Source organism: Somniosus microcephalus, unplaced genomic scaffold (genome assembly GCF_052327205.1).
Source record: "Somniosus microcephalus isolate GS21.2 unplaced genomic scaffold, FLI_Smic_1.0 scaffold395, whole genome shotgun sequence".
Lineage (NCBI taxonomy): Eukaryota > Metazoa > Chordata > Chondrichthyes > Squaliformes > Somniosidae > Somniosus > Somniosus microcephalus.
In genome coordinates, this window is record NW_028225582.1 from 66,062 (window position 1) to 78,407 (window position 12,346).

Consider the following 12,346-nt stretch of genomic DNA (forward strand, 5'->3'; position numbering starts at 1 on the left):
GCTGTATATTTTGTGTGTGGATAGATATCATATTCATAAATTACCGTAAGTTAATATCGAAACTTAACAAATCCAAAATATTAAACACAAATCTGTGTATTAAAATAGCACAATACCGACAAACTGTTTAAAACCAAGTGAAGAATCATTTAATACATCAATGATGACCCCGCTCCATATTTCCCTCCATAATATTCCCTACCTCAGAAACAAGGCTGGTTTTGTCCTGCACTCAAGAAATGTTCAATCCCAGAGCTAACAGCTGTTGTACTTATGGGGGAGGAGGGACTTCATATCATGATTGACAAGGCAAAGTTCTCGTTCTTTTTATATTTCTGTATAACCCCCAATGAATAATATATTTATTGCAGAGCAGCACCGTCTAGGAACGTTTGACACCACCATGGCTCCAAACAGGGGAGAAGATTCAACATCATCATAAAGAAAAAGAATGGACACAGGTAGGTTCAGAAAATACTTTCAAATATAATTTCTGACCTGAAAATGGGTCCTGATCTTAAGCAAGAACTTGCAGCTTACACAGGAAGAGGGAACAGGACAGGAGCTCTGTAGAAAGGGGGAAGTGAGTGACCATCTAGAGAGGCATCACAGTCACAAGTGGCGGGAGCCCCTGAGTACTGGAACTGTCCAATAGATAGCTAGTATTGCGGACTGTAAGGTGGATAGAGGCAGTGACTCAGACTCTTCTACAGCCCTGAGCAGGCCCCGAATGTTATGTTACCTCCCTGGTGCCAGACGGAAGAGCATCCTGGAACGCGTTGGACCACTTCTGGGAAGGGAAGGAGTGCAGAAAATATTAAGTGTCGGAACCATAAATACGTTTATAGAAGAAATATTAAGACTGAGGCCTTAGACTAAACCCAGGCAACATGGTAGTGATCTGCAGATTGTTTTGCACTGGGCCACTTAATCATATAATCTTTGTAAATTTGCGTCACGGAAAGAGGCCATTCAATCCATCATGTCTGTTCTGGCTGACAAAGAAATATCCAGGCTAATCCCACTTTCCAGCTCTTGATCTGTAGCCTTGGTGATGGCACTTCAAGTGCATATCCAAGCACTATTAGATTTTATGGGCGCTTTTGCCTCTACCACCCATTCAGGCAGTGAGTTCCTGACCTCCACCATCCTCTGGGTGAAAACGGTTCTCCTCAACTCCCCTCTAATCCTTCTATCAATTACTTTAAATCTATGCCCCCTGTTTTTTGAACTCTCTGTTAGTGGAAATAGGTCCTTCCTATCCACTCTATCTAGGACCCTCATAATTTTACACACCTCAATCTTGCCGTACTTGCCATAGAGGGAGTGCAACGAAGATTCACGAGATTGATTCCTGGGATGGCAGTACTGTCATATGAGAAGCGATTGAGTAAACTAAGCCTGTATTCTCTTGAATTCGGAAGAATGAGAGTGGATCTAATTGACGCATACTAAATTATTACTGGGCTTGATAGGGTGGATGCTGGGAAATTTTCCCCTTGGCTGCGGAGTCCAGAACCAGGCGCCACAGCCTCAGGAGAAAGTGTCGGCCATTCAGGGCTGAGATGAGAAGAAATTTCTCTACAAAGAGGGTGGTGACTTATTGAAATTCTCTACCCCAGAAGGCTGTCGAGGCTCAGTCATTGGGTATGTTCAAAACAGAAGTCAATAGAATTCTGACTAGTAAGGGCATCAAGGGATATGGCGAGAGGGCCGGTGAATGAAATTTAGGCAGAAGATCAGCCATGATCTCATTGAAAGGCGGAGCAGGCTCGAAGGGCCAAATGGCCTACTACTGCTCCCATTTCTTATGTTCTTATGTTTATTATCAGGTCTCCACTCAGGTTCTTCAGTTTCAAGGAAAACTACCCCAATCTTTCCTCATAGCTAACATTCTCCAGTCCTGGCAACATCCTCGTAAATCTGCTCTGTACCTTCATTACTGCAATCACATATTTCCTGTAAAGTGGTGACCAGAACTGTACACATTACTCCAGCTGTAGCAAGCTAGTATTTTACACAGCTCAAGCATAACCTCCCTTAAGGAGGGAAATAGGAGGCAGGTCAATGTGCAGAGGCAGGGCTGGAGCAGGAGGGCAGGGTTCACACTCTCGGGGCAGTACAGTGTGTTCAGAGAGAAGGGACGGCCGCGATCTGAACACACCAAAACAATAGTTTTATGAAATGGTGAATGGAGCAGTGGGACTGGTATCAGCTGATGTGACTGGAGGGTGGGAAGTATCCATTCTGAGATTGGAGAGCGGAATTATTAAAGCTGTTCGAGTTGAGCCAGAAGATTTATGATCTATTGTAAAGTTCTTAGCAGGAAATGATGAAGGAGGTTTTGGATTAGTCAGAGAAAGTTATTTGGTATTTAAAAAAATAAAGTGGGTCAACATCCAGTAAATTATAGTTAGTCTTGATTGTTGTGTCTGTGAATGTACAAATCATTCCAAAATCATTTGGAAAATCAGAAGCAGGAGAGATGTGATCTAGTATCTATAAGACAGGGTCTCAGTTGACACAGGACTCAGGGAATTGTTCTTGGTTCGAACATTTTGAGGGGAGAGAATAATAGTTGTCTATGCCCATATTAAGAAATGGTTCTATACGACCAATGGCGGACAGATAAATACCATGTGGTTCACCCAGCCTGTCCCATACAATTGCGATACATTGTGTATCACAATATATACACTGTCCACCCCACCCCAAACCATGTCATCTCCTGGGAGAGGCGGAAGGAGCAGGTAAAAACTCCAGCCAATTTGGGGGAAAAATCTGGAAAATTCCTCCCCAGCCCATCTGAGCGATCCAAACTAGTCCAGGAAATCACTCTGACCCGGAACTTCTTCCAGGTCCTACCTTTTGTAAGAGGAGGTCCCGGCCCCAGCCAGAACAGGTCCAGCTCTAGCTTGAAGGAAATCAGCAAATCGGGATACACCGCACGAGATAGCACCCTGTTACAGAGGTCCACTATTCTCTGGGAAAAGAAACATCTCCTGACATCTAACCTAGATCTGGCCTTATGCAACTTAAGTTTTGACGCCCTGGTCCTCCGTAACATATGTAATTGAAAAAACTGTCATCTGGAATACAACCTATCCCCTTTGTTATCTTTTAAAACTCAATCAGATCACCTCCAAGTCTCTGCTTCTCTAAAGTGTACATTCCCAACTCATTTAGCCTATCATGATAACTAAAATGCTATGACTGGGAAATAGTCTAGTGTCCCTCCTCTGCACCCCTTCCAAATCCTCAATATCATCCACCATATGAGGAGACCATAATTCCACACAGTATTCCAAGTGCGGCCTAATGAAAGTGTTGTACAAGGACAAAACAGTCTCCCTCGTTCTATAATCAAGTGTCCTATGGATACACACCAAAACCCTATTTTCTCAAGCTATCGCTTCATGGCATTGCTCATGTACCTTTAAGGATGTATGCACTCGAATGCCCAAATCGCTTTCAATCTCCATCTTCATTGATTTTCCCTAAAGTTGCTTCCTCGATCCTATTCACACCAAACTGCTGACCACTCAAATTCCTTTTCTTTCTCCCAGGTAAGCTGACATTGTTATTGGTTAACCCCCCTCAGGTACTGCCCCCCTTTCCCTCAAATCTGCCGTCATCACCCCCTCCTCAAAAAACAACTCTTGACCGCACCAACCTTCCAAACTAGTGCCCCATCTCCAACATCCCATTCCTCTCCAAAGTTCTTAAACGTGTTGTCCTCTCCCAAATCCGTACCAATCTTTCCCATAACTCCATGTTTGAATCCCTCCAATCAGATTTCCACCCCTGCCAGGGTATGGAAACAGCGCCCAAAGTCACAAATGACATCCTGTGTGACTCTGACAAAGTTAAACTAGCCCTCCTCATCCTTCTATACTTGTCTGCAGCCTTTGACACGTTTGAACACTCTATCCCCCTCCAACAACTCTCCGCCATCCAGCTGGGTGAGACTGCACTCGATTGGATCCAATCTTACCTACGTAGTCAGCGAAGCACGAGCAATGGCTTCTCTTCCCACTCCCGCATTGTTACCACTGGTGTTTCTCCAAGGTCTATCCTTAGGCTCGTCCTAGTACTCATCAACATGCTGCCCCTTGGCGACATCATATGAAATCACAGCATCAGTTTCCACATGTACGCTGATGACACACAGCTCTACCTCACCATCAATTCTCTCGACCACTCCGCAGTCTCTAAATTTTCAGACTGCTTGTCCGACATTCAGTAATGGATGAGCAGAAATGTTCTCCAATTAAATATTTGGAAGATCGAAGCATTTGTTTTCTGTCCCTGCCACAAACTCAGTTCCCTAGCCACTGACTCCATCCCACTCTGTAAGATCTGTCTGAGGCTGAACCATACTGTTCCCAACCTCTGTGTCACATTTGACCCTGAAATGAGCTTCCCAACACATATCCGCAGCATAATTGAGACCACATATTCCACCTCCGTAGCATCGCCCCTCTCCACCCTTGCCTCGGCTCTTCCACTGCTGAAACCTTCTTCCATGCATTTGTTATCTCTAGACGTGACTATCCTGGCTGTTCTAACCTACATAAACTTGTGGTCATCCAAAAATCGGCTGCCCGTGTCCTAACTCGTACAAAGTCCCGTTCAGCCATCACCCCTGTGCTCACTGACCTACAATGGATCCTCCATCGTAGCCGCTTCAACAATATACGCGTGCCGCCCGCTCCCTCTAGAAATACAAGTCGTATTTGACAAATTTGCAATACTTGTTCTTAAGAAGTGACTATACAGGTCGATGGAATGTTGCATGTGCGATGTATATGTGTTTTCAGAAGGTGTTTGATAATGTGGCCATTTCTGTTCACAGATGCGAACTCGACAATCAGAGAGTTCTTGGCAAAATGCGATGATTACCAGCTGTTCCAGTTGACGAAATTCTACGGGAACAGACTGGAACAGGCAGTTCAAGAGGGTGTGGAGGGGGTCGGTCTCTTTTTTACAGGCGAGGACCATTTCAGTGGACAAGAGTATCAAGTAAGTGAGAGGGACACTGAATGAGGTTGGATTATTCTAACATCATAGAATTGACAGAATGTCCTAACAGAGGAACAAAGGAATTACTAGATGAGACAAGACCAAGTTTTAATTAAGCCCCCTTCTACCATCCTGGTAGACAAGTGCTACAACGATAATGGAGTTGTTAGCTAATCGATCTCTATCGATTAGTCTGCAACAGACACAGACATGAGGTGAGGAAACCCCCAGTGGTGGAGAGCTTTGGGGACAACTGAACCAAATACACATGTTCATCTCAACCATGCTGCCCTTACCACATGTAATATCTCAAATTACTCATATACTACATCCCAAAATGATATTTTCAGAAATAAATCTATCTAATTTGCCCTTTAATGAATCAATAAAAACTGCTTCCTCCATTTCCCTCGGGAGCCTGTTCCCCAGATTGAGCAATCACTCACTGAATTATTGTTCCCACAGAGTAGTTTTGAATTTACCCTCCTTCAAGCACAGGCCATGTGTGCTGTCTCTAGTATATTGGACAAAGTGAAACAGCAATAATATCACCTCTCGACCTTCACTTTTCCAGTGAGAACATGTCCAATTTATTCAAAAGCTCCTCCTAATCCAATCCCTCCACCCTGTAAATCACTCTGGTTGATCTCTTCAAAAGTTGTGACAATCTTTTTTATTGAGGCAAGCAGAACTGTGCACAGTATTCGAAGTGTGAACAGACAAATGATTTATATAGTAGCGGGATTATCTCAAAAATCGATTTACTTTCCTCACTGCACTGAGAATTGTTTCAATATCAAGTCTTGAAATCGTAGAAAATTACAGAATAACAACCGGCAAAGTAGGAAATAAATACATCAAACGGCAAATATTGTGCATCTGAAACAATGATGCGAAGTGCTGAAAATATCCAGCGGATCCATCAGTTTCTGTACAAAGGACAGGGGTATAACTCTTGTGTGGATTGAAAACAAAGGGAAACCATTTTAGTAGGGAAAAGGAGAGCCAAGAGACAACATACAGGAGTTAGAGTTAACAGATTTGGGAGGTGCTGCCAAAGAAGCCTTGTGAGTTGCTGCAGTGCATCTTGTAGATGGTACACTCTGCAGCCATGGTGTGCCGGTGGTGGAGGTGTTGAATGTTTAACGTGGTGGATGGGGGGCCAATGAAGCGGGCTGCTTTGTCCTGGTTGTTGTCGAGCTTATTGGATGTTGTTCCAGCAGCATTCGTCCACTCAAATGGAGAGTATTCCATCACACTCCTGAATTGTGCCTTGTAGATGGTGGAAAGGCTTTGGACAGTAATCAGTTGAGCCAGGCGCAGCAGCATACCTAGCCTCTGACCTGTTCTTGCTGCCACACAATTTATGTCGCTGGTCCATTTACATTTCTGGTCAATGGTGACCTCCAGGATGTTGTTGGTGGGGGATTATGCGATGGTAATACCGTTGAATATCAAGGGACGGTCATTAGGTCTCACTTGTTGGAGATAGTTATTGTCTGGCACTCGTGTGGCGCGAATGTTAGCAGCCACTTCTCAGTTCAAGCCTAAATTCCGGCCTTGTCTTGCTCTAGGCGGGCATGGACTGCTTCATTATCTGGGGAGTTGTGAATGGAACTGAACACTGTACAATCATCAGCGAACATCCCCATTTGTGACCTTATGTTGGAAGGAATGTCATTGATGAAGCAGCTGAACATGTTTGGACCTAGGACACTGTCCTGAGGAAATCCTGCAGCGATGTTGTGGGGCTGTGATGATTGACCTCCAACAACCACAACCATCTTCCTTTGAACTATGTATGACTCCAGCCAATGGAGAGTTTCACCGATTCCCATTGACTTCAATTAATAGTAATTGGTGGATTTCTGTTCCATTTTAGATACAGATAGAATGACGGAGAGGTGAAATATTAATAGCTGCACAATTTTATATTATTTTCCAGTTTAGATTGTATGATTCTTTGTGATCCTGTTATTTCTTTAGTTTGAAATTTCCTCCAGTTCAACACTGGAAAGATTGAAGCCATCGTATTCTAACCCCAGCACCAACCCCTTATCCATGCCACTCGATCCCCAGCAATGTCTGAGGCTGAAACAGATAGTCCACAATCTCCTTGTCGAGCCTGGAACTGTAATCCCAACACCAAATACTCTCCATCACAAAGATCACAGACTATCTCCGTAACATTGCCAATCTCTCCCACTGCCTCAGCCTGCTGAACACTCATCCATGCCTTTGTCAAGTCCAGACTCGAGTATTCCAATGCTCCCCTGTCTGGCCTCCCCCCTTCCACCCTCTGTAATCTTCAGCTGGTCCAAAATTCTGCTGCCTGTACCCTGTCCCTCCCCGGGTCCCGCTCCGATATCATATGTGTGCTCACTCACACATTGCGGCTCCTGGTTCTAGAATTCTTCCAATTTAAAATTCCCATCCTTCTGTTTAAATCCCTTCATAGCTTCGCCCCTCACTAACTCTTTAACTCACTCCAGGCCTACAACCGTCCCGTGCCATTTGGAATTCTCTGTTCCTCTGACTTTAGCCTCTTGTGCATCCTCTTCCTTTACAGCAACACTGGAGGTCGAGCGTTCAGTTGTCTTAAGACCTACGCTCTGGAATTCACTCCATAAGCCTCTACACTTCCCTCAACTCCTTAAAACTTACCTTTGCTCTCGATCTGTGTCACCTCTACCAGTATATCTTACTTTGGCTCAGCTCCATTGTCTAATTTCGACTCTGAACCCCCATAAATCCGAAGTGTAACAGCAGGAAGGATGTGTTTGAAGCTAGTGTATCTTATTGTCAGTTAGTAATCGGATGTCATGTTGGAAACTGAGGGACAGAGAAAACTAATCGAATTTAAACTAGTGCAGATTGTCAGTGATTCCTCACTCTCCTAGAAATATATTCCTGATTTCTGTTTTAGTTTTATCTCATACAATGGCCGTGAAGGAGGGAATCATGATGTTTACAGAATATTCAGTTCTTGTTGAGAATGGATCAGTACCCGGCCCAGTGACGTCTTTCTGTGCTCAAATAATAATCCCATCGCAAAAGCAGATCCTTTCCTTCACAATCTCAGTGTTTGTCATTTACTCCAATCCTCAATATATGCATTATTATTCTTTACAGAAAGTCACTGAGCTTGCAGAGAAGGGAACCCGGGCAGACAGTTCCAAACTTCTCCTAAATCTGGTGATGGAGAAAGGCTTTCGGGCACAAAGGGTGATGTGGGAATCCTTTGTGAAAATGCGCCACAGGTTACCAAAGTTGAACAAAATACTGAAAGAAATTCAGGAACGTGGTGTGCAGAAATCACACCTGGAATTCAATATCAGATTTAAGCAATTCTGATTTTACCATAATATTACACGCATCTGATAAAAGTTAATTGATTTAAACAGGTTCTGATCCATTTGCTTACCTGAACATCGCACGAGGTTTATCCGAAGTTCCCAGTCACTTGAAAGGTAAGTGAGGAAATGGATATTTCAAACAGTTTATTTCACTCCTGAGAATCTGAATGTTTGAATGCAGCCGTTTGTTTCGAGATTGTCAGAATCCGGGAATCAGAAGTTCACAGGCTGGGGAAACAATTGAACTTATTTTGTATTTGTGCTTAATGGTCAAATGTTCTGCTTAAATTTAAGTTCCAATGCCCTGCGATTTTGGAATAATTGGTAAATTTGCAAGTGTTGTATCCAACTCGTTAATCCAGCTATGTACATAACTGCAGGATCTCGATATACTGTGAAATCGCTCACACTCCTGGCAGGGCCATAAGAACATAGGAAATGTGAGCTGGAGTAGGCCATTGGCCCTTCGAGCCTGCTCAGCCATTGAACAAGATCATGGCTGATTGTTTACCTCATCTCCATCTTGCCACACGAGCCCCATAACTCTTAATTCACTTAGTTCCCAAACAATTGTCGACCTCAGTGACTGAGCATCTATAGTTCTCTTGGATAGAGAGTTCCAAAGATTCGCCACCCTCTGAGTGAAGAAATGTCTCCTCATCTCAGTACTAAACCGCCGACCCCTTATGCTGAGACTGTGACACCGTGTTCTAGATTCCCCAGCCAGGGGAATCATTTTCCAAGCATTGACCCTGTCAAGCCGCTTAAGAACTTTATATATTTCAATTAGATCACATCACATCCTTCTAAACTCAAGAGACTATAGGCCCAGTTTACTAAATCTCTCCTCATAGAGCAATCCCCTCATCCCAGGAAACAGGCTACTGAACCTTCGTTGCACACTCTGTAATGCTTGTATGTCTTTTCATCGCTAAGGAGAACATAACTATACACAGTGCTCCAGGTGTGGCCTCACCAATGTCCTGTCTAATTGTAGTAAGACTTCTTTACTCTTATATTTTAATCCCTTTGTAACTAAAGCTAACATCATTTGCGTTCTTAAATGCTTGCTGTACCTGCCTGTTAACTTTCTGTGATACATTTAAAGGACACAAAAATACCTATGAATGAACAGATTTCCCAGTCTCACCATTCAAAAATAGTCAGCTTTTTTGTTGCTCTGACATAAAGGGATAACTTCACACTTCCACACATTTTATTCCGTTTGCCAGGTTCTTGCACACTCAGTCAACCTACTCTATATCTAACTGCAACCACTTTGCATTCTCCTCACAGCCTACTTCCGCATCTAACTTTGTGTCATCAGCAAACGTGGATACGGTACACTCCATCCTATCAAATAAGTCATAGATACAGATTGTGAATAGCTGAGGCTCGAGAACTGAGACATGCGGTGCCACGTTAGTTACAGCCTGCCAACCCAAGAAGTTCCTGCTTATTCCTAATCTCTGTTTTCTGTCCATTAATCAATCCTCAATCCATGCTAATATATTACCCCCAATCCCATGAGTCCTAATTTTGTGTTATAAACTCTTGTGTGGCAACTTATCGAATCCCTTTTGAAAATCCAAATAGAAAGGTGGTAAACATAAAAGGGAACCCAAAAATATTCTACAATCATGTAAACAGTAAGCGGGTAGTAAGAGGTGGGGTGGGGCCTATTAGAGAAAAAGGAGGAGATATGTGCTTAGCAGTGCAGGGCAAGGCCAGAATACTCAATGAGTACTTTGTATCGGTGTTTACTAAGGGGGTGAATGCTGACATAATATCGGTAGTAGTGGAAAAGGTAGAAGCAATGGAAGGGGTGAAAATTGATGGACAGGATGTACTGGAAAGGCTAGGTATACTTAGAGTGGACAAGTCGTCTGGTCCAGATGGTTTGCATCCCAGGTTGCTAAGGAGATTTGAGGAGAAGGTAGCGGGAGTGCTTGCCATAACTTTCCAATCTTCCCTAGATGCAGGGGAGGTGCCTGAGGATTTGAAATTGGCAAAAGTGACACCATTGTTCAAGAAAGGGTGTAAGAACAATCCTAGTAACTTCAGGCCGGTCAGTTTAACATCAGTGGTGGGTAAAGTTTTAGAAACAATAATCAAGGAAAAAATTAAAGGGCACTTGGAGAGGTTTAAGATAATTAAAGAGAGCCAACACGGATTTGTAAAATGCTAATCTTGTTTGAGTAATCTAATTGAATTGGTTGATGAAATAACAGAGATGATTGATGTAGGGAATGAAATGCATGTTGTCTACATGCATTTGACAAAGTATAACATAGAAGGCCGGTTAACAAAATTGCAGCTCTTGGAATAGTGTGAGTCAGTGGCTGCTTAGATAAGGAATTTAATTAAGGCCAGGAAACGGCGAGTTTTGGTAAATGGCTGTTTTTCAAATTGAAGGATGGTAGACAGTGGTGTTCCCCAAGAATCAGTACTGGCGTCACTGCTTTTTTTTATACATCCATAAATGACCTGGATATGGAAATATTTCATTTCTAAGTTTGCCGATGACAACCAACTTGGGGGTGCGGCAAACAGTGATGATGATATCAATCTACTGCAACAGGACTTAGAAAGTCTAGCAGAATAATCAGACATTTACAGCAAGGAAAGAGCCTGAGAGCGGGAGCAGTCAAACAACAACAACTGCAAAACCACTAAAGTGACGTCGCAACCAGGGAAGGAGCAAAGTGCTAAGTAGGACCTGGTGAGTACTTCTACCGTCCAGACGTAAAAGTCAAAGTATGGTCGCTAGTTTCGAGTAAGTATTGATTAAAGTGAAGTAAGGTCCCTAGTGTATTTAATATTCTTTAATTTAAAGGAAGTAAGAGGAGTAAATTAAGTATAGGACATGGTAGGGCAGCTCGGCTGCATGTAGGGCTCCTACTGTGCTATGTGGAAAGTCAGGATCACTTTAGGTGTCCAGGGTGAACACATCTGCAGGAAGTGTCTCCAGCTGAAGCTATTGGAAATCCGCGCTTCGCAGCGGGAGCTGCGGCTGGAGTCATTGTGGAGCACCCAGAAAGCTCAGATACACTTGGGTAGTGCGTTTAACGAGGTGGTCACACCGCAGGTAAAGAGTACACAGGCAGACAGGAAATGGGTGACTGCCAGACAGAGTAAAAGAACTAGGAAGGTAGTGCAGGAGTCCTCTGGGTGCATCTGGCTCTCTGACAGAATTTTAATTCTGGATACTGATGGGGGAGATGGTTTCGCAGGGGAATGCAGCAAGAGCCAATTCCGTGGCACTACGAGTGGCTCAGCTGCACAGCAGAGGAGGAAAAAGTGTGGGAGGGCAATAGTTATAGGGGATTCTATCGTAAAGGGAACAGATATACGTTTCTGTGGCCGCAGACTTGACTCCAGGATGGTATGTTGCCTCCCTGGTGCCAGTGTCACGAATGTCACTGAACAGCTGCAGGACATTCTGAAGGGGGAGGGCGAACAGTCAGAGGTCATGGTTCACATTGGAACCAACGACATAGGTAGAAAGAGGGATGAGGTCCTGCAACAAGAATTTATGGAGCTAGGTAGCAGATTAAAAAGCAGGACCTCAAAGCTTGTACTCTCTGGATTACACCCGGTGCCACATGCTAGTGAGAATAGGAATAAGGGGACAGAGCAGATGAATGCATGGCAAAAGAGTTGAGGCAGGAGGGAGGCCTTTAGATTCCTGGGTAACTGGGTCTGCTTCTGGGGTAGGTGGGACCTGTACAAGTCGGACGGGTTTCACCTGAACCAAAACGGGACCACCATCCTTGTGGGAAGGTTTTCTGGTACTGTTGGGGGCGGTGGGTTAAATTAACTTGGCAGAGGATGGGATACGGAGTGAAGCTATAGAAGGGGGTGATGCACAGCCAAATATAGAGGAAAAAACAAGTCAGCCTGCAAGGCAGAGCAAACATGTAATGGCACAATGGAGTATGGCATGGCTGGATGGCATTTATTTTAAT

The 12,346-nt window shown here is 43.9% G+C and overlaps 1 protein-coding gene across 1 annotated transcript in view; it reads left to right on the plus strand.

The window, feature by feature from the left end:
- Positions 1-415: 415 nt before the first annotated feature.
- Positions 416-12,346, plus strand: part of LOC147081777 (NACHT, LRR and PYD domains-containing protein 3-like) — a 28,041-nt gene continuing 16,110 nt past the window's right edge. The window contains 4 exon segments of the mRNA XM_085980678.1: positions 416-461; positions 4,856-5,022; positions 8,155-8,326; positions 8,427-8,492. Coding sequence (XP_085836804.1) covers positions 452-461; positions 4,856-5,022; positions 8,155-8,326; positions 8,427-8,492 — 415 coding nt within the window. The 5' untranslated portion in view covers positions 416-451.